Source organism: Lampris incognitus, chromosome 12 (genome assembly GCF_029633865.1).
Source record: "Lampris incognitus isolate fLamInc1 chromosome 12, fLamInc1.hap2, whole genome shotgun sequence".
NCBI classification, from domain to species: Eukaryota; Metazoa; Chordata; class Actinopteri; order Lampriformes; family Lampridae; genus Lampris; species Lampris incognitus.
The window spans coordinates 22640852-22662611 of NC_079222.1; the positions used below are offsets into that span (position 1 = coordinate 22640852).

The following is a 21760-nucleotide window of genomic DNA, read 5'->3' on the forward strand; positions in this document are numbered from 1 at the left end:
CAGCAAGCTAAGGGCAGGAGGGACACAAGCGGGTTGGAAGAACACATGCACCTTCCCTCCAACTACACACTGCTGCACTAGACGCATCACAACACCCTGTGTGTATGTACACACACACACACACATATATATATATATATATATATATACACACACACACATATGTATATATTTCATGTTATAAGCTGATGATTGCTTATAGCATGAAACAGGCTTGTACTGTCTCATAGAAAATTAACTTGACTAACTAGATTTTATATATATATATATATATATATATATATATATATATATATATATATATATGTGTGTGTGTGTGTGTGTGTGTGTGTGTGCACCTTTGCTCCTGAACACAAAATAAACAGGACAGAATTATTAGTAACAATAGCTTTTATTTGTACTGAAGGTATACTGAAATAGTATAGCTGCGTCACTCCACTAGCCAATGCAGATGAACTTAAACAACCGTATCAAATACAGAAAGGTCTTAACTAAGCAAGAGAAATAGTGCCTTGCTTTTTTTCTCTGCCATTTCCCCTCAAATTTCCTCTCGTGGTGAAAAAAAAATCTCAATGTGTGAACCCACTGACCTAGAGGGTGCATACAAACGCACAGAAACACACAGACATAGATACACACACAAACACACACAAACACGCACACGCACGCACGCACGCACGCACGCACGCACGCACGCACGCACGCACACACACACACACACACACACACACACACACACACACACACAGAGCTAATGGCTGAGTCAATTACACCCTGCCTGCTTTCAGTAGTGTAATTGAAATGATATGTCAGGGCTCAGAGCATAGTAAGTTTGGTCCTTAAATTAGACAATATACCACCATGCACCCACAAGTCTCCACAGCGAGCCACAGAGGGCTAAATAAGGTAAATATGTATCTTTCTGTATGTGTTTGTATGCATATAAATTCATATGCACATTCAAAATATGCAAACATTTCTTTCTCTAAGTTTGATGTAGCTGTTTTTACTTGTATCAGTTTGAATGGCAGTTTATTGATCCAAGCCCTTTTTCCCAGCAGCACCTTCATTACATTTTCTGCAAATTTTCAATTATCTGTTACTCTGCTTACTAAAAAGGGAGGTTACCTGGCATTTGGCATGAGGTTTTAATCACCTTGTAAACTGGAAATCACACAATATGATTTTCTACCGTAATAGTCAAGTCAAGTCAAATCAATTTTGTTTGTATAGCCCAATATCACAAATTACAAATTTGCCTTAAGGGGCTTTACAGCAACACAACATCCCATCCTTAGACCCGCACATTGTTTAAGGAACAACTCCCTAAAAAAACAAAAAAACAAAAAAACTTTTAACGGAGAAAAAATAGGGAGAAACCTAAGGGAGAGCAACAGAGGAGGGATCTCTCTCCCATGATGCACAGATGTGCAATGGATGTTGTGTCTACACAATTTACAGAATACAACATTGAAAGAGGATAACAGAATTATAAGGGAATTAAAATATATATCAAAAATATGATGGGGAGGATGCCAAGCAGTGTCCGGACACCGGAACAGACCAGGACCTGAGCCACGCGACCAGCATCACCATGTCAAAACAAAAAACAAATTAGTCACACATCTTAGTGAGAGAAGGATATAACATTAAAACAGGATAACAAAATTATATGGATTTATAAGATATATAAAAAGAAAATGTGATGAGGGGGATTCCAGGCAGTGTCCAGGTGGTGACCACAATAATAGAATTTTGGGTGCCTTAATTTTTGCCATCTGTGCACCGTTCTTCCCTAGGTATTGAAAGAAACGTTGATGAGCTGGAGGCCTACCCATGTGGACCCCTCAGAAAGACCCCTCTTCATCATTGTGGAAGGTTTAAGGATCTTTGAAGATTAGGCCAGGGTTACAATTGTCATTTCAATGCGGCCTGGTGCATTGGAACTGCCAGATCTGATCTCAACTCAGGTCGCAATGATGTGCATGCACATGACACATGTATGTGAGCTCTGTGGTCAGATGTGAGATCGCATTTATTTTTTCCTGCGCATTTATAATGAAGAAAAAATGTTGTTGGGCTTATTTCTGGGAGAACTTTCCAGTTTGGACTGCACAGTGGCATCTGACCACAACGTTATGAGGCACCAAGTCTCCGCAGCACCCCACGGTTTGTTCTACTCCATGCTTTTACGCTTTTGTGGGGGCTGTGGCAGGAAACTAATGGGAAATACGTCAGGGGGGGGGTACATTAATGATGTTGCTTACATTATCCAGATTGTGGCCAGATTTATGTCCACACATAATTGAGATTCTATAGTAATGTAAGCCAGGCCACATCAATATGTGGATTTTCAGATCGGATCTCAATGTGGCCATGATCCGTCCTGACGGCGTACACACCTGGCAGCTAATGCATTCTGGCGTGATTGGATGTGCTAGGTCGCATTGAAACGACAGGTGTAACCCTGGTCTTGAGGTTTCATCATTTCTCCCGGATTTGAGAGTGTATATTTAAACACTGCATGACTCAAGGAATTGGGTAGGTGGCTGAGGATGCTCGGTGTGCGCACCCACAGCTTATTTTGGCGTTGGCTACAAAATAAATTACTCTTCCAGTTAGCACTTGAATCATGCCATTTGAGTCTGCCATTAACTGGTTAAATTTCAACAAGTACACGTCAGTGGCTTTTTCATAGGATGTTGGAAAGAGTGAATAGCAATTACCCTGGCATAGTCATTTGCCCCATTTACAATTTATTTGTGTGTAACGCTAGGGGTGAATAGAATGCCTCTTGGAGAGTTTGCCACATAATATGTGTGTCCATGACCTAGACCAACTGTAATGCCTGGCCTAAATATGCACCCTCCCCCCCAAAAAATAAATAAATAAAATTATATATATATATATACACACACACACCACACACACTATACACGTACACACATAATGCATACACACACACATAATGCACATACACAAACAATACACACACCAGAAGACACAAATACATACAAACTTGCTCCTCCTTAAAGACCTGCGGCCATGGATCATAGCCTAGCTCACCTAAGAAACGGGACGGCTAACTTGGGATATCCCTACAGTCTATGAGTACTGCTAACCTCAATATATAAGATTCCAGATACATCGCTTTCAGCAGATTGGTATTTGTGTTGGGCCACTGATGCGAGAGGTACAATTCGAGTCTCTCTCTCTCTCTCTCTCTCTCTCTCTCTCTCTCTCTCTCTCTCTCTCTCTCTCTCTCTCTCTCTCTCTCTCTCTCTCTCTCTCTCTCTCTCTCTCTCTCTCTGTGAAGCAGTGAAACTGGGCATATGTGCACAACAATGCTCTTGCTCTGTTTTGAACTGTGTAGCTGCCACAGATTGTGCACCCCTTGGTGGAATCCCACAAGACAGAAGTAAAAAAGCAGCAGCAGTACATAACTTTTCTAGAAGACACTATTTAACTCCCTGCTCCACGGCCCCATCGCAGCATGGCACTGGATGAATGAAGACGGGTATGCTGGTGCTGCACTGTGTACTTTCTCATAGCACACTTTGGCAGGGGCAAGGTGTTACCTAAAAGAGGTGAGTTAAGGTAAACCAGTACTCTACCAGATCCAGAGCCATACTTGGGGGGCATGTAGGGTGAGCAGTGTGTGTGTGTGTGTGTGCATGTGTGTTTTCTTGGGTAGGGCTGCAGGGCTGCCGCCAAGAGGACTGAAATTGAAGTAAACTTCGCTTTGAAAAGGATTTAGAGAAGTTTGTAGCAGTAGGTTTCTTTTTGCAGGTCGATTTGAATCCAGGTTTCGGGGTATTTATCAAAATGACAGTCGGAGTCAGAATCTGTTTGTTTGTTTGTTTAACAAGTTCTCACTTTACATCAGGAATTTAACTGCTCCCTGTGAAATTTAAACACAACACTTCACTCAACAAAAGGCCTGTAAAGGTAAAAGTCAACACATTTTCATCTTACGGCATCATATATTGATCCCAATGACTCGACTGACAAAAGTGTTGCTATATTGGCGCGGAAGGCACCCTTCTGTGTCTGTACTGAGAGGCAGCGTGTGTTCCAGACTCCAGTGGGAAACTTCCGCTCTGATTTTTGAATATTAACTGTACATAGGTTAGGCTGTTATTAAGGTAAGGCTTAAGGTTAGCTAGGGGTTAACGCAGAAGTTGTTCTTACCACGCCATGATCACATGCGTGTCATACAGGTGCCTAAGAGTACCTTGCACGTGTTACATAGCTGCTTTGTCAATGTGTGACGCCCCGGGATGAGAGGGGGCTCTCAATGTAATAGGCCTATTAGCAAGAAAAAGGTATGCGACACTGGTGTTCTATTATTATTAGAATACCATATCAATGTGTATCAAAATTTACCACAAGTAATTGACATTACACAAAGATTAAAAGAATACTATAATTGGAGGCGTCCGGACGGGTAGTGTAGAGGTCTATTCCGTTGCCCACCAACACGGGGATCGCCGGTTCGAATCCCCGTGTTATCTCTGGCTTGGTCGGGTGTCCCTACAGACACAATTGGCCATGTCTGAGGGTGGGAAGCCAGATGTGGTCCTGGTTGCTGCACTAGCGCCTCCTCTGGTCTGTTCAGGGGGAGGGGGAACTGGGGGGAATAGCGTGATCCTCCCATGCGCTACGTCCCCCTGGCGAAACTCCTCACTGTCAGGTGAAAAGAAGCGGCTGGCGACTCCACATGTATCGGAGGAGGCATGTGGTAGTCTGCAGCCCTCCCCGGATCGGCAGAGGGGGTGGAGCAGTGACCGGGACGGCTTGGGAAATAGGGTAAATGGACAAATACAATTGGGGAGAAAAAGAGGGGAAAGGCCAAAAAAAATAAAATAAAATACTATAATTGTATACAGGACAAATTCACAATATATACAAAAATAAAGGGTGTGAAATAGGGTGATATAGGGGAAATATGCTATACGGTGAGCCTGCATTTAGCATAATGCTTCAGTGGCAGTCGCAGGAAGTTAAAGGTGTCAAGGATTTCTGAAAAGGTAATAAAAATGAGTGTCTACTTACTCTCTCTTTAGTGGCAACACTACGGTTAAAACATTGCCGAGCCTAGAGAGAGATAGGCATAGGAAAGAAGGAAAGGAAGTTACCATCTGTTGTGGGGTATGTATGCCACAGCCAGCTGATGTGAACATAACGCAATGCTATGTCGCTTTAAGCTAGTCATGCATGAAGAAGCAGCAGTAAGCAGAGCTCTGGACGGAAGCAAACCACTGTATCATCTTCGTCTTCCAGTCTGCTATCCTCTCTCTCCTTCTTTCTCTCTTTTTGGTTCCTCCAGTGATGGGTGCTATGAAGGTGTGTGGGCATATCTATTATGTTGTGTTTGTGTTTGTGTTGGGGAGGGACTGTTGACTGTGCAGAAGTAGATTGTGTAGTATGTGCTATTCTTTTTTAATTGTGGTTGGATACAAAGGTGATTGTAAGCAATGAACAGTGTCGTGCACATGTTAAAAGGAACAACTTGTCAGTGTGTGTGTGTGTGTGTGTGTGTGTGTGTGTGTGTGTGTGTGTGTGTGTGTGTGTGTGTGTGTGTGTGTGTGTGTGTGTGTGTGTGTGTGTGTGTGTGTGTGTGTGTGTTTGCACGCATGGTGGGTCACTCACTGTGCAAAGGGAGTTGGTCTTTTTAGTTTAGGACTTTTGCAGCTCTGGATTATGTGATAATGACATATATCAACCCTTCTCCACTGACAAACCCACAAGTGGTTGCTCCTGGAGTGTACCAAGTCACGCATCAGCCCACTGATTTATTCTGATTATCAAAACATACAGAGACGTCATTCCTCTCCTTGACCACATCCAGAAACATTTGCATCCAGATGCTTCTCCCTCGTTCTTCTCTCTCTCTCTCTCTCTCTATCCCCTCCCCTCCCCTACCTTGCCCTGTTTTGCTGTATTTTGAGCTGTCTTTCTACTTTTAGCCTTTGTAAAATAGCAGAGAACCTGGCTTTTACCGGGCATTCCTCTCATAGCTGTGTGCATTAAAAGGTGGAGAAATAGACTTGAAAGGCATACTGGGGGCAGGCCGAATCAAGTCAACAGCTAATTTTGAATAGATCATTACCAATTGTTTATGCAAAAGATTAAGTAGTCTGCGAGGGATAATTTATAGTTCATTCGTGTGTTGACATACTTGGCCTCCTTGGATAAACTAAAAAGGGAAACAAGAGAATGAAACACTTCCATGTGCCTTCTCTTTTTAAAAGATAGACTGGGGGGGGGGAAACCTAATAAAAAGCAGTTTGTCTGTCTAACATTCAATGGCTTTTATGCATATATTTGCAGTTTTGAATTTGTCCCCAAAAATTCAGTTTTCATCTTCTCATCACCAAATAACACAAAACAGGAGGTCCCTTTGGACCCTACTCACAGAAGCAAGAAATGGTAGAAGGAAAAATGTAATTAAAAAGATGGAAGGCAAGCAAATAAAGTGCAGATCTGTTCCACAAATTGTATTGCGGTGGTTTAGTGATTTGCGGTCACAGCCCACACATACAGTATGGTCTCGTCACAATGGGTAGATGTTTATTTTACTCCCTTTCCCAGTGTGGCACAGTGCATCCTCTAATACTTTAGCTCTATTAGGACATTACCCTTAAACATGTTATGCAATAAAACTTACCCCACTTCTACTAAAAACACTCAAACATATAAAAACACGTGTGATAATGCCTTCTTGAAGAGTCTTCCCTGGTCTTATGGAATGGTTTGTTTAAAAAAGAAAAAAAATATGACCAAAGGCAGCTCATCCCTCTTGAACTGTCAGTTCGGGTGTGCCAAAGGTTTTCTTTTGAGTACATGTTTTCATTAGGCTTTACAACTAGTTGTAAGTGCCTTTAAAAGTAGGATTATGCATCATGATATGTTAACGGTAACTAAGATTGAGATCAGTTCTCTTGTTATTCTTTTTCTTTAATTCCCGCCCCCCGCTCCGGATGTCACGTGACTAGTCTTGTTTACATGGCCATTTTGGCAGGAAGAAAAGCGTGCGCACTGGGCAAAAAGTGAATGGCGCCAGCGTCGATTTCAAGCCGTCAGAGTTCACTGCGCATTTTAATTCCAAAAACATTGAACGCTATATTGCGAAACTTGAAATAGTAAACATTACTGACCCTTTTAATGACCCCGGAGTGCTTTTCACGAGTATTGAAACAGCCGGAATGGGCGACGTTCCAGACCTGCTGTATCCAGACATCTACAGTTACCTGATCAACTTTCCCTCCGCCTACTCTGGGGAGTCTTTGGAAGCATACAAAAGCCTGGAGGGGTACAAGTGGACGAAATCTGGATTCGTGACAAATATTCAGCTTTGGAGTCTTCCGACTAAAATTGCTTTCTCGTCACTGGAAGGGTGCCAATTCATGTTAGTTAAAGTTAGCATAGGCAGTGGGCGGTGTAATGTCATCGGTGTCATAACTTGTACCTCAAGTTGTTTGTGGGTAGATTCCTTCACGGAAGATTCTCCTGTGAGAATCTGGTCTGCAGTAGGATGCTTGCTGCTGTATTGAGGACAGTCTGTTGGAAGGATGACTGCTGTAGCTGATGACTTCTTTGCTTGCGCTTTTCTTTGGAGTTTGCTCTTCTGTTGAATATATCTAACCGAATTCTTCTTATTCTCTTCTCCGTGGATGGTACATGTTTGAAGATGGATGGGACGTAGTCGGGTGACAGAGATTTATCACTCTTTTTCCCTAAATAAAAAGTAAATAGAAAATGTCCAGTAACGTTTTAGTGAGCAAGCCTTAATTCTTTTATGTTAGCCTTTGTTAGCTCCACAAAATCCACGCCATTATGCATAGGTCGAACTTTGTTTTTCGTATAACAGAATTGTCAGAAACCATAATAAAAACCCGTTAAATGAATAACATTAATGTTAGGAAGTGTTGTATTCTGTACCTGATATGAAGTGGTCACTACACAAGCGGAATCCATTGCTTGTGGGGTCCCATCGCTCAGTTTTCTTCTGTTCGCTTCTAGCATGTTTTATGGAAGTAATCCATTTATGTCGTCTTTCGGGATCTTTAGGAATCTGATAAAATGCTCTCCCTTTTACTTGTCCGCGACTGTTCCGGCATCCCGGCGCCCAACAGCTATCCACCATATTCACTGTATAAATACAGCAGGCGAAGAGACTTGCTGCTAGCTAGCAGTCATTTGCCCAGCAATAGGCCCGCTTTCCTGCCAAAATGGCGGGGTTTTGATTTCGACTATTGCGTGACGTCAACTACTGGAGCTCTATTAAGGGTATGCGGGTGACGTCACAGATGCGCAACATGGGAAATAGCTATTGCTCTTTCACGTGTTTGTTCAGAAAGTCAAACCGGAACTACAAGCAGACATTAGAGGACAGTACAGCGCATTAGCGACACCCATTGTCAAATTACTGTATTACAACACTCTCACTAAATTTTACAATGGCATTATGGTACTTCACACAAAATTATATTACTAAGAGCCATGCTCGCCTTCACAAATAATGTCAAGATAATAAATCTTTAAACTGAAAAAAACTGGCAAGATTCCTTTTCTTACTCCTTTTACATTGCTTACAGCTTTCTTACCATTTTCAACAGAAAAACAGTGTCTATTACAGCAAACAGAATTACATAGGGAAAAGCCCAATCTCTCCTAAGATATTCAAACTTCTGTTTAGTCAGTGGCTTGGTCAAGATATCTGCCTTCATGTCATTTGCTGGGCATTAGTACTCATCATTGCTTCTTTCAGTGTGCTTGGCTCTATGACACGACACACATTGGCATAATGATCAACAGTCACTATATCAGCAGACTCATCATACCCATATCTCCTTGGAGCCCTTCTGATTCTGCCGCCTTCTCTGGCAGCTTCATCGACAGTGACCTCGTCATTTGGTGTTCCACTCTCATCTGTGTTCATGTTTACCTCGTTCTCTGAGCAGGTCACTTCCACTTCCTGTTTCCAGTCGAAGCCTGATTCATTAAAGATGACATCACGACGAATTAGAATCCTCCTTTTCTCTTCATCAAACAGGCGATAGCTTTTGGCATTGTTTGCATATCCCATGAAACGAAGCTTCACAGCCTTATTGTCCAGTTTTCTTCTCTCTATGTGTGGGATATGTGCATAAGCAACACAGCCAAACACTCTCATGTGACTCATGTCCGGCTTTTTGCCACACCGTCTCTTGTAGGGTGTCTCTTACTTCAGGACAGATGTGGGCAGCCTGTTCTGTAAGTAAGCTGCGGTTGCTACAGCCTCTGCCCAGTACATCTTTGGCAACTTAGCATGAGACAGCATACTTCTAGCTGCTTCAATTAATGTCCTATTTTTTCTTTCTGCAACACCATTTTGCTGTGGTGAGCGAGGCACATTCATCTCATGGTGGATACCTTGAGCCTTCAAATATTATTGAAACTCCTTTGATGTGTACTCATCACCATTGTCTGTTCTCAGTCTCGTGATGTTCTGCCCACACTCATTGGAGAATGTTTTCTCAAATTCCTTGAATTTCCTAAGGACTTCACTCTTCTGTTTCAGAAAGTACACCTTGCAGCATCTAGAGTAATCATTGATAAAAGTCACAAAATATGTTGCTCAACCTATAGATTCAGTCTGCATGGGACCACAGACGTCACTATGGATCAGCTGCAACTTACGTTTGGAACGGATTTCTCCAACTGGCTTGAATGGTTTTCTAGACAGCTTGCCTTCCACACATCCTTCACAGAAAGGAACCTCTTTCACTGCAGAGAAGTCCACTCTGTTCACCAGATCTTTTAGTTCCTTCAGCTTGGTGGTGTGATCCAGGCGCTGGTGCCACAGGCTGGCTGCTACTGATGCACTTGATGCACCATGACAGATAGACGAACTTCCTTCGACGTCCAGCTGATACAGCCCATCAGATCTTTGTGTTCCCATTCCTTGAAGAGTTCCATCTTTCCCACATATGTAGCAGCGAGACTTCTTGAACTGCATCGTATTTCCTTTTCTGGCAGTAGCTCCCACTGATAATAGATTCCCAGATAGCTTTGGAACATACAGCACGTCATACATTGTGACATTTTTACATCACTTACTTTGAAAGTCATTCTCATTTTGACATTGCCAAGTCCTAGGGCGTCAACCACCCTGCCGTCACCGAGATTCACAGACTGTGCTTTTGAGAATTGCTGGTAGTCTTGAAGAATTTATTTATCACGTCATGTGCTTTGATGCTCCCGAATCAATCAACCATTCGACCTGTAGTGGCCTCTCAGTCGGGTTTGCCTGTTTAGTGAAAAGGGCACTTTCAGACAAATCTTCTGCATCTTCACACATCATGCTTTTGGCCTTGTTGGTTTTCTTTCCTTTTTCCAACTTGGACAGTCACGCTTTATATGTCCTTCTTTCCCACATTTGTAACATCTCCACGGGCTTGGTCTTTCAGCTCCCACTGCCTTGGAGTTAGCCTGCATATCTCCACGAAATTGTGATGACATGGCTGATGCACCACCTGGCGTAGCACCACTGGAGTTATCATTAGCATTCACTCACTTTTGCTCTTCGTTTATTAATGCTTGCTGAACAAACTGCAGTGTCAAATTGTCAACCTTTGTTTCTAGTGCAGTAACAATTGTAGCATAGCTTGGTGGCAAACTACCCAAGAGTGTTATATTGGTCTTCCTCTTCAATCACAGAACCTATTGCTCCTAGCTGAACAGTCAGTTCCTTCATTCGTTTTAAATGTTCATTTAAACTTTCTCCTTCCTTCATTTCACATCTGAAATATTTTTTTCTTCAGGAACAGTTTATTTGCCAAAGTATCTCTCTCAAAATGTCCTTTCAGCGTGTTCAACGCCTCTTTTGGAGTGTTATCAGGTACATCTGCGGTGTACTTACATTCAGCACTAACAGAGAATGCCTTCTCTCTCCGTTTCGTGAATTCAGCTTGTGCGTGTGTATTAGCATCTGCGGCTAGGATATCCGTCTCCATTAGCATGCCCCATAGTCCTTTCGCCTTCGGGCTTTGCTTTGTGTATTTCCCTGGCGTAGAAATCAAGTACATATAAATATCAGGAAACTCAATTTGTGGCCAGATGTTAATGTCCATGGACTACTGGTTATTTGGTAAACTGTACGGGTCACTGTCAAGTTCAATTTCCTTTAATTTAAGCAGCTAATCTTGCCTTATAATCCCAGTTTCACTGTTTCCCCTACTAGAAGCAGCCATGTTGCGGGATGTTTTGCCACTCACTGCGACTGAGGGGGCGTGTTCCAGTGGGAAAGTGACATCAATGCATACCCTCTATTACCCCACTCCACCCACTCTGCCGATCCGGGGAGGGCTGCAGACCAATACATGTGGAGTCGCCAGCCGCTTCTTTTCAGTTGACAGAGATGAGTTTCGCCAGGGGGACGTAGCATGTGGGAGGATCACGCTCTTCTCCCCAGCCCCCCCCCTCGAACAGGCCGACCAGAGGAGGCACTAGTGCAGCGACCACGACACATACCCACATCTGGCTTCCCACCCACAGACTCAGCCAACTGTGTCTGTAGGGACGTCCGACCAAGCCGGAGGTAACACGGGGATTCGAACCGGCGATCCACGTGTTGGCAGGCCGCCCCTTATTATTCTAATTCTAATTCTTATTGATTAAAAATGCTTCAAGAGATTATCAAGATTTAAATAAGCTCTACCTACAGGTGGTCTGGGAGTTTGAGGGAATAGGCAAATCAAATCATGTTGGTGAAGACCAAAGAGTATTTGTGATCATGTAAGCCATTTGTAGTGAATGTAAACAAATAAAATCTCATAAACACGTTTCTTAATCAGTGAAGACAAGCTAGTTGTAGGAACTCCTGAGAAAAAAAATAGATTGCAAATGAAGATTAGGCCATATTAAGGACCACATTTGCAACCCAAAAAAAGTTTAACACCAAAAACCCAATCCAATTTAGGATATGTGTTTGTAAGGGAAGCAGCCCTGGCAGTGGAAGCTCAGCAGTGCAGCAGTGTATTTGGAGGAAACCACCTCTACAAGGAGTTAAGATGAAAATATAAGATATGCTTAATTAATTCCCATGGGGAAATTCATCCTCTGCATTTAACTCATTCTAGCTGTGTCACTAGGAGCAGTGGGCAGCGGCAGCACCCGAGGACTAACTCAGTTCTTTCCATTGCTTTGGTCAGGGGCACAGACAGGAGTATTAACCCTAACATGCATGTCTTTTTGATGGTGGGAGGAAACCGGAGCACCCAGAGGAAACCCATGAAGACACGGGGGAACATGCAAACTCCACAGAGAAAGGACCTGGGACGGCCTGGGTTTCGAACCCAGGACTTTCTTGCTGTGAGGCAACAGTGCTAACCACTGAGCCAGCATGCTGCTCCAGTTCTTTCTGTGAAAGGTCAAATTATTTATTCGTGTAGTTCTTTTTCCTCCACTCTACAACCTTTTCATGCCATCATCCCCTTGTGCACTACTGGCCAGACTCACTCCCTGTGTTTTTAAGTTGGCCCATGTATCATAAGCTAAAACTAAGCTGCCTTTTACCTCCTGTAGAAATCCAAACGTTTGAGGGCTTTTAAACTGTTTCGACAGCTCCCTCTTTTTTTCCATCATCCACACGAGCTCTTGAAACTGGAGTTGTGTGTTTCTAAATGAACAAGTGTGAGTCGCTTTTTTTCCCCGTTAGCTGACATGAAAGATATTTCACAACTTGTGAAGTTGTGCTTTGTGAGACGCCAGGGTGCTCAGTGATATATCATTGTAACAGTACAATTTACCCACAAAGGAAAGAAATCTTGTTTTCCTACAGTTGTATAATGTACCGTGTAGGGGCTCCTGCCAAAAAAAGTCATATTCAATTTTGCTGCAGGCTGGGTGTTGTTGAAATAGCTCCCACTAGACCGAGCAGAGGTGAAACTCAGAATGGCTTAAAACACTGGAGTAAAATGACACAATTATAGGCAGAGGGAATTTCCCTTAAGGAAATATAAAAATTCATTCATGACTATATGTTCATATTTGAGACTTTTTTTTTGCTTCTTGTTTTCTAACAAAACTGATGTGACACGTAAACTGAAGACCACTTTGCATTTCTTCGCTTGACTTTGATGAATAAAGAGTTTGAATACAATTTGAACAAGTCACTTTGTTACACACATTTATAGTGTGTATAGCATGTAACAGTAATCATGCTCAATCCAAGTAGGCCTTTTGTAAGAAAGTTAATCATCTTTCTGTCTTTTTCTTTCTTTTTGTCTTCTCTTCTCTACACTAGGTGAAGTCCTAAGCTTGGTGGATGACCTGTTTTCTGGTTTGGGTTCATCTTGGGTAATTGCAGGGAAGATAAATGGAGACCATCCTCATTCTGTGTTGTATTCAGTGGTCTTCAAGTGCCTGGAACCTGATAGTCTCTATAAGTATGCTTGTTCATGCCCTTTAGTTAATCTAGTTTTTCATCAATCATTTTAATACTGATTGATTGATTGATTTTTGATTGAAGCTCTTAGGTTGTTCATTCCATAAATATTGGCAATGTCAAATTGTGGTTGGATTTTGCAAATTTAGAAGAAATCAAGCATAAGAAAGTTGGAGTTAAACATTTGATTAAAACAATGCTTGGCAGGTTTTTGTTCAGTTTTGCAAACTGCAATGAATTGTCATTTAAAAATAAAACAAAGGACATAACTAAGCGAATAAAAGAAACCACCCATGTAATTTCCCATGCAATAGTATGTCCTACTCACCTCTTCTGTGGTGTTTTTCTTTGTAAGAGGCGCAATTTATTGCCGTCCAATTGACTTCATCCTTTTTCTGACCACATTTTTATGAGTTCAGTATTTCCCATTACCATAAAAAAGCCCTCTTATTAAACATTAAATTGTGACCATGTTTGCATCTTTCCTAAACAACGATGACTGGGCAAATATCAGTAATACCAAATCCTCCCCTGGGTGTCTGTAATTCCCACCGGAAATGTTATTTTCTTTTAGGAGCTGCACATTATTACCCTCTCCTGAATACAGATGTCCCAAGCTAACCAAGAAAGCATATTTGACTCTCGCTTTGGCAGAAGGGGTGGATGTTACTGTTCTTCTTTGTTCTTTTAGGACATATCTTTTTCACATCAGAAAATGTAACCATGGTGAATACTAAAGAACACAGTAAAGAGGCAGAGGAGCCGCTGTCCAGTATTGTCAGTTTGCTGGAGGTCATACAGGTATTTCATGTGCCGTTGTAACTGTCACTGTAACACATGGCTAGCTGGCTGCTGTTTGGGTTGTTATTGAATGGGTCTGTCATGGTAGGTGGTCATATATGTAACACAAGTTGTCATGAACACATTTTTTTAAACATGGTAAAAAGGTGTAACAAAGTGAGGATAATTTTATATTTTACATTTTATATCACAATTCGTTTGGAAACGATTTGAGAGAGATTTGCAGGGGTTATTTCACATTGATTTTGGTAGTTACAGGATACATTTAATATCATTTTAAGTATTTCTAAAGAGTAGAATATCGATTGTAATGGATGTGAAGAGGAGGAACAAAAACGCTGAATCCACACAGAAATCCTCCTGAAATTTTCCGTAAAGAGTCTTGCCAATAATGTTTATACATTGCTCAACCTCCAGTAGCTCAACGTTCTGCTGGGGTAGGGCTTTATGAATCCATTTATCATCACAGTTGGATACCTATATGTTTAGCTGTTAAGAGGGACATTTCAGACCAGCAATAAATTTGTCTTCAGAGGCCAAGAAGACTGTGGTCTCTTCCCAGGGGACGTTACTGTGATGTGCATTTGATATTACCACTTTATTCTTCTTGGGTATTTGCCTTCCCCTACATCTTGAAAAAGTCGCAAGTCTGTTTCACTGGTGAAAGAGACAGGCCCCAGATGTTGGATTTAAATGCTGTCATTGGCTGCATGAACACATTGTTTTCTCTTCTTTTCCAAACGACATTTAGTGTTCTGTGTTCATGGTCATCTTGTTGTCACTTGCTTGGTTTGTTTTTCAGAGTCAGACTGCAGACAGACTTGCATTTCAAAGAGCGGACTGATGTAAGGGGAGGGAGTCTCGCTCAAAAATCTTTGGGCTAATCACAGAAATCGTAAAAATTAGATACTATCTACGATACCATCTTGTCATTTTTTAACACTGCAATTAGCCAGACAGGAGACAGCTTACTTTACGGTCGCACTTGAAGGCCTCCATTTACAGAGACCTGAACATGAAAGAGGGCTCTATCCCACACCCGGTGCAAAGCGCCATAAAGTGCAGCGCAAGTGTTGTTGCTAGTTTCCGACTGACGCAGTTGTAATTTCCGCGCCATGTTGTTTAAATAGTAATGTACTTGTGCCCATCTGTGCGCCAATGGACGTGTTGGTCTTGTGACATACGTCACGCATAGTATGCGCGCGCATTTTGGCAGCGAAAGAGGGAACTTCTCCATGTTATGGCTCGCTCACCCCGCGCCGTGGCCCGCCCACCCCGCGCCAGCAGCCAATCGGCTTGTCAGGGCCGGGCTTAGTCATCAGGGCTGGGCTTAAGTTTGGTGGCCTCCCATGTGCCCGTTGTCAGTTCGTGTTGTAACCTCCCCGCACCCGCAGTAGCGGCTACTCCCCTCTCACGGTCCTTTTCTCTACGAACTCATCCCAGCCCTTGGTTCATGTTTTTCCCTTGCAAAGTTTCCCCGTGGAAGTATCCTGCCGTGTTCCCATTTGGATTACCCGCGAGCTTTTTTCCCCCTTGGACTTTCCGTTTTTTCCTTGTTGCTCATTGCCTTCCGATGTTTGACTATTTGTACGCGTAAGGAATAAAGTACGCCAGTTTTCGGCTAACCCCATCTCTGTCTGGTGTCGTGCGCTTGGGGTCTTCCACAAACCCTAACAGTACGAACTGACCATGACGACCCCAGCTGACACAGAGAGCATACCGGCCAGCCCGCTTCGAGCGGCTCTCATCGAACAGATCCAACTGACTAACTCCCACACCCAGCAGCTAGAGGCGGCCTCCGCCGCGGTGAGAGATCTTCAGACTTGGGTCCCGCCCCTCCAGGCCTGTGTGGGTAACCTAACGAGGCAGCAGGCGGCGTTGGCCAGCCAACAAGCAGAGATCCTGCGGCAGTTGCAAACCATCACGGCGGCTCTCACCATCCAGCCGCCGGGCCAGCCTGCCCCTGGAGTCGTGGGTAACCCGCCCACTGGGCCCGCTGCCCCGATTAACCCTGTGGGGCTCAACCCAGTTCCCCGGGGAGCCCTGCCTCTCCAGCCCACGACCGTTTGATGGCGACTTTGAGACCTGTGCCACGTTCATCATGCAGTGTGAGCTGGTCTTCCTGCACCAACCCAGCATGTTCACGTCTGATGCTGCCCGGGTCGCTTATGTGACCAACCTGCTCACAGGCCGAGCAGCTCAGTGGGCCACTGCTTCCTGGTCCATGAAGGCCAGTTTCTGCCTCACCTACGAGGCCTTTGAGGCGGAACTACGGAAGGTTTTCCACCATCCAGTCGGTGGCCAGGACCCTGGTGCTCGGCTGAGCAGTATCCAGCAGGGCAGTGGCAGTGTCACAGACTACTTGGTGGAGTTCAGGCTGGCTGCAGCTGAGAGCGGCTGGAACGACCGGTCACTTCGGGTCACCTTCCGGAGAGGTCTCAGCGAGGCTGTCAAGGACCAGCTAGCCACCCGGGAGGAGCCCACCTCCCTCGAGGACCTGATCAAGCTCGCCATCCGCATCGACGGATGCCTCCGGGAGAGGAGGCGCGAGCGAGCCCTGCGTGGATCCCCGTCCATTCCCCAGTCGTCCAGCACTCCTAACAGGATCCCCACTCCTGTTCGCCCCACTTTCCCTGTGGCCGTTTCTCCCCCTGCGCCCCAGACCACGACGGGGGAGGAACCTATGCAGCTGGGGCGCACGCGCCTTAGTCCGGCCGAACGGGAGGCCCGGTTCAAGGCGGGTCAATGCCTCTACTGTGGCCAGAAGGGACATCTGATCAGCGGCTGCCCCACTCGGCCAAAAGACTAGGCTCATTGGGGGCCCCGGGAGATCCTAGTGAGCCGACTTTCCTGTTCCCGCCGTACTGCCCCACAGAACCATCTAGTTAGCGTTACCCTGGCCTGGGCTGACCAGCGGCTCACGGTGGGTGCACTCCTCGACTCGGGGGCTGATGAGTGTTTCTTGGACTCGGAGTTTGCGGCCCAGGCTAACATCCCGCTAGAGACGCTGGAGAAGCCCATGGAGGCCTTCACGCTGGACGAGCGCTGCCTGGCCAGCGTCACCCAACGCACCCACCCTGTCTCTCTCACCATAGCAGGTAACCATGTGGAGAGACTTCGGTTCTACATCATCCAGTCCCCGTTAGTCCCTGTGATCCTAGGGCGCCCCTGGTTCGTGCAGCATGAGCCACACATCGCCTGGGCCTCCGGTACCATCATGGAGTGGAGCTCCTCCTGTCATGCCCAATGTCTCCAGGCTGCTCCCGCCCCATCCCCCCGACGTGCCCCTAGTACCCCGCCTCCCGACCTCTCCTCTGTTCCCCCTGAGTACCATGAGTTAGGTGAGGTTTTCAGCAAGACCCGGGCCCAATCTCTTCCTCCTCATCGGCCTTATGACTGTGCTATCGACCTCCACTCTGGGGCACCCCTTCCCAGCAGCCGTCTGTACAGTCTGACCATCCCCGAGAAGGCTGCGATGGACGAGTACATCTCCGAGTCCTTGGCAGCGGGGCTCATTCGGCCCTCGTCCTCCCAGGTGGCAGCTGGATTCTTTTTCGTGAAGAAGAAGGACGGGGGCCTCCGAGCCTGCATTAACTATAGCCAACTCAATGAGATAACCGTCAAAAACAAGTACCCCCTTCCTCTCATGAGTTTCACCCTTGAGCCCCTCACCCAGGCTACAGTCTTCACTAAGCTGGACCTCCGGTGTGCCTATCATCTGGTCCGGATCCGGAAGGGGGACGAGTGGAAGACAGCCTTTAAGATGCCCCGGGGTCATTATGAGTACCTGGTCATGCTGTTCGGCCTCACCAACGCCCCGGCGGTATTCCAGGCTCTCATGAATGACATTCTCCGCGACATGCTCGACGAGTTTGTGGTGGTGTACCTCGATGACATCCTCATGTTCTCCAGGACCCTTGAGGAACATGTCCAGCATGTCCGCCGGGTACTCGAACGTCTCCTCCGGAACCAGCTCTTCGTCAAGGCAGAGAAGTGCCGGTTCCATTCCCCTTCCGTTGACTACCTGGGCTTCATCGTTGAGAGGGGACAGACCCGGGCTGACCCCCGCAAGATCCAGGCTGTGGTGGACTGGCCCGATCCCACATCACAGAAGGAATTACAGAGCTTCCTCGGGTTTGCGAACTTCTATCGGAGGTTCATCCGGAACTACAGCTGCGTGGCAGAACCTCTCACCAGGCTGACCTCCCCCTCCCAGCCGTTCATCTGGTCCCTGGCTGCCCGCTCTGCGTTCCAGTCCCTCAAGGAGAGGTTCACCAGCGCCCCGGTCCTGCTCCACTCCGACCCCAAGAGGCAGTTCATCGTAGAGGTGGACACTTCGGACACCGGGTTGGGGGCTGTCCTCTCCCAGCGGTCAGCATCTGACCAGAAGGTCCACCCATGCGCCTTCTTCTCTCGCCGGTTCCTCCCCGCCGAGGAGAACTACGATGTCGGGAACCGGGAGCTGCTGGCAGTGGTGGCTGCTCTGGAGGAGTGGCGCCATTGGCTGGAGGGGGCGGAACAGCCGTTCACCATCTGGACAGATCATAAGAACTTGACGTTCATCCGGGCAACCAAGCGCCTCAATGGTCGGCAGGCACGGTGGGCCAGCTTCCTCAGTCGGTTTGACTTCAAACTGACTTATCGTCCCGGGTCCCGCAACACGAAGGCAGACTCCCTGTCCCGACAACACCCGAGGAGGGAGCCAGCTACAGAGGAGCCGACTCCCATCCTTCCTGAGGCCAGGGTGGTTGGCGTGGTTACCTGGGTTATCGAGACCGTGGTCAGGCAGGTGTTGCGCTCCTATCCCACCCTGAGCCACGTCCCTCCACGCCGCCTATACGTCCCGGACGCAGTCAGGCCCCGGGTTTCCAGTAGGACCATGCCAGTCAGTTTGCTTGCCACCCGGGTGTCCACCGCACCTTTACCTTTCTGGCTCGGCGTTTCTGGTGGCCCACCATGAGGAACGACGTCAGGGACTTCGTAGGGGCCTGCTCCGTCTGTGCTCGCAGCAAGGCCTCTCACCAGGCACCCGCGGACCTGCTGCAGCCCCTCCCAACTCCAAGTCGGCCCTGGTCCCATGTGGCATTGGATTTTGTCTCCGGACTGCCTCCCTCCCAGGGTAACACTGTGATCCTGACAGTGGTGGACCGCTTCAGTAAGGGCGTGCACCTGGTGGCCCTCCCCAGACTCCCATCGGCTTCTGAGACGGCGGACCTCCTGACGAGCCACGTGTTCCGTCTCCACAGCCTTCCCCTGGACGTCGTCTCGGACCGAGGGCTCCAGTTCGTCTCCCAGGTATGGCGGGCCTTTTGTAAGGGGTTGGGTGCCTCTGTTAGTCTCTCCTCTGGCTATCACCCACAGACTAACGGACAGACAGAGAGGATGAACCAGAGCGTGGAGTCTGCCCTCCGGTGCGTGGCCGCCAAGAAGCCCAGCTCCTGGAGCCGGTTCCTCCCCTGGGTCGAGTATGCCATCAACTCCCTGGTCAGCTCTGCCACCGGCCTCTCACCTTTTGAGGTGTCCCTGGGCTACCAGCCGCCTCTCTTTGCTGCGCAGGAGTCGGAAGTGGCGGTTCCCTCCGTGCAGGCCCATCTGAACTGGTGTCGTCGCGTCTGGGAGGTGACCAGAGCTGCTCTGCTCCGGGCAGCTGAGCGCACCAGTCGGGGAGCCAACCGACGCCAGTCTCCAGCACCTACGTACCAACCAGGCCAAAGGGTGTGGCTGTCCTCGAAGGATCTCCCGCTTCAGTCCACCGCGAAGAAGCTGAACCCCCGGTTTGTCGGGCCCTTTAGAGATCAGGAAGGTTCTCAGCCCCGCGGCGGTGAGTCTTAAGCTTCCGGCTTCCTTGAAGACCCATTCCGTGTTTCATGTGTCGCGGGTTAAGCCTGTCTCCCACAGTCCTCTGATGCCTCTGGCCCCGGCTCCGCCTCCCCCTGAGATCGTGGATGGGCACCCCCAGTGGAAGGTCCGCCGGCTGCTGGACGTCCGGCGCCGAGGACGGGGGTTCCAGTATTTGGTGGACTGGGAGGGCTATGGTCCGGAGGAACGTAGCTGGGTCTCCCGCCAGCTCATCCTGGACCCTGGGCTGCTCACTGAGTTCCATCATTCCCATCCCGACAAGCCGGGCAAGTCGCCTGGTGGCTCCCGTGGGGGGGGGGGGGGTACTGTTATGGCTCGCTCACCCCGCGCCGTGGCCCGCCCACCCCGCGCGGGCAGCCAATCGGCTCGTCAGGGCCGGGCTTAGTCATCAGGGCTGGGCTTAAGTTTGGTGGCCTCCCATGTGCCTGTTGTCAGTTCGTGTTGTAACCTCCCCGCACCCGCAGTAGCGGCTACTCCCCTCTCACGGTCCTTTTCTCTACGAACTCATCCCAGCCCTTGGTTCATGTTTTTCCCTTGCAAAGTTTCCCCGTGGAAGTATCCTGCCGTGTTCCCGTTTGGATTACCCGCGAGCATTTTTCCCCCTTGGACTTTCCGTTTTTTCCTTGTCGCTCATTGCCTTCCTATGTTTGACTATTTGTACGCATAAGGAATAAAGTACGCCAGTTTTCGGCTAACCCCATCTCTGTCTTGTGTCGTGCGCTTGGGGTCTTCCACAAACCCTAATACTCCATCTCCAATCAATGCAGAGCGCAAGCGGATTTTTTGATCAATTGATATTTAAATTTTTAAAATGTCATCTTGTGTTGTGGGTTGCCAGAACAGGTCTAGCAAAACTAAAGGTATTAATTTATAGACCCTTTTATGACCTACGTCAGCCATAATATGCGTGCGCAGTTTGGCAACAAAATTATGTGATCAGTTTGAAGTCACGTGATTCTGATGACGCGCGAGATTCAGATGGAGGACGAGATGGAGGTAGTTTAGCCCGAACTGTGATAGTTTAGATGGTATTATGAGAGAACGGCATAAACAGGAAGTAAGATATGTTGGACGTGATCCTTATGTTATGAAGAGGGATTTTTTTTTCTGATGAAGTGGTCACTGCACACGCGCGTTATGCCTCCCGACCGCAGACGACGGTTCGCAAGCTATTTTTTTTCCCGGTGTTTTGGTCAATTTCTTGCATTTTTTCCTCCCTCATGAACAACAACTTTTGGTACTCAATACAAACTCCTTGTGGTTTCTCAGTGGATGACGCCAAACATAGGCATTTCGAAAGTTTGTGATAGTGCTTCCTGTGTAGAAAATCACTTCCTGCCCTCCATCTGTAGTTCGTGACGTCATGTTGCTATCTTGAGGCAGCGTAAAGTGATTGCGCCAACGCGTCCGTAACTAACAAAAACTTGGTATAAAGTCAATGGCGCAGTATTTCCCTGCTATTTAAAGGGCACATTATTCAGATAGCAAGATGTGCCTACACATGGGTGCAAAACGCGCATACATTCTGATTGTTACCAGTGGTGGCGTGGGGAAATTTTTTGAGGGAGCCAAGTGAGACAAGACCTCCAAACTATATCTTTTTTTGGGGGGGGGGGGGCTTAATTGACCGGAGTACATCGCCGCTTTAACAGCCAAAGTAATGTAACC

The 21760-nt window shown here is 46.9% G+C and overlaps 1 protein-coding gene across 1 annotated transcript in view; it reads left to right on the plus strand.

Moving 5' to 3' along the window:
• Positions 1–21760, plus strand: part of LOC130121574 (astrotactin-2) — a 134133-nt gene that overhangs the window by 97710 nt on the left and 14663 nt on the right. The window contains 1 exon segment of the mRNA XM_056290420.1: positions 13292–13433. Coding sequence (XP_056146395.1) covers positions 13292–13433 — 142 coding nt within the window.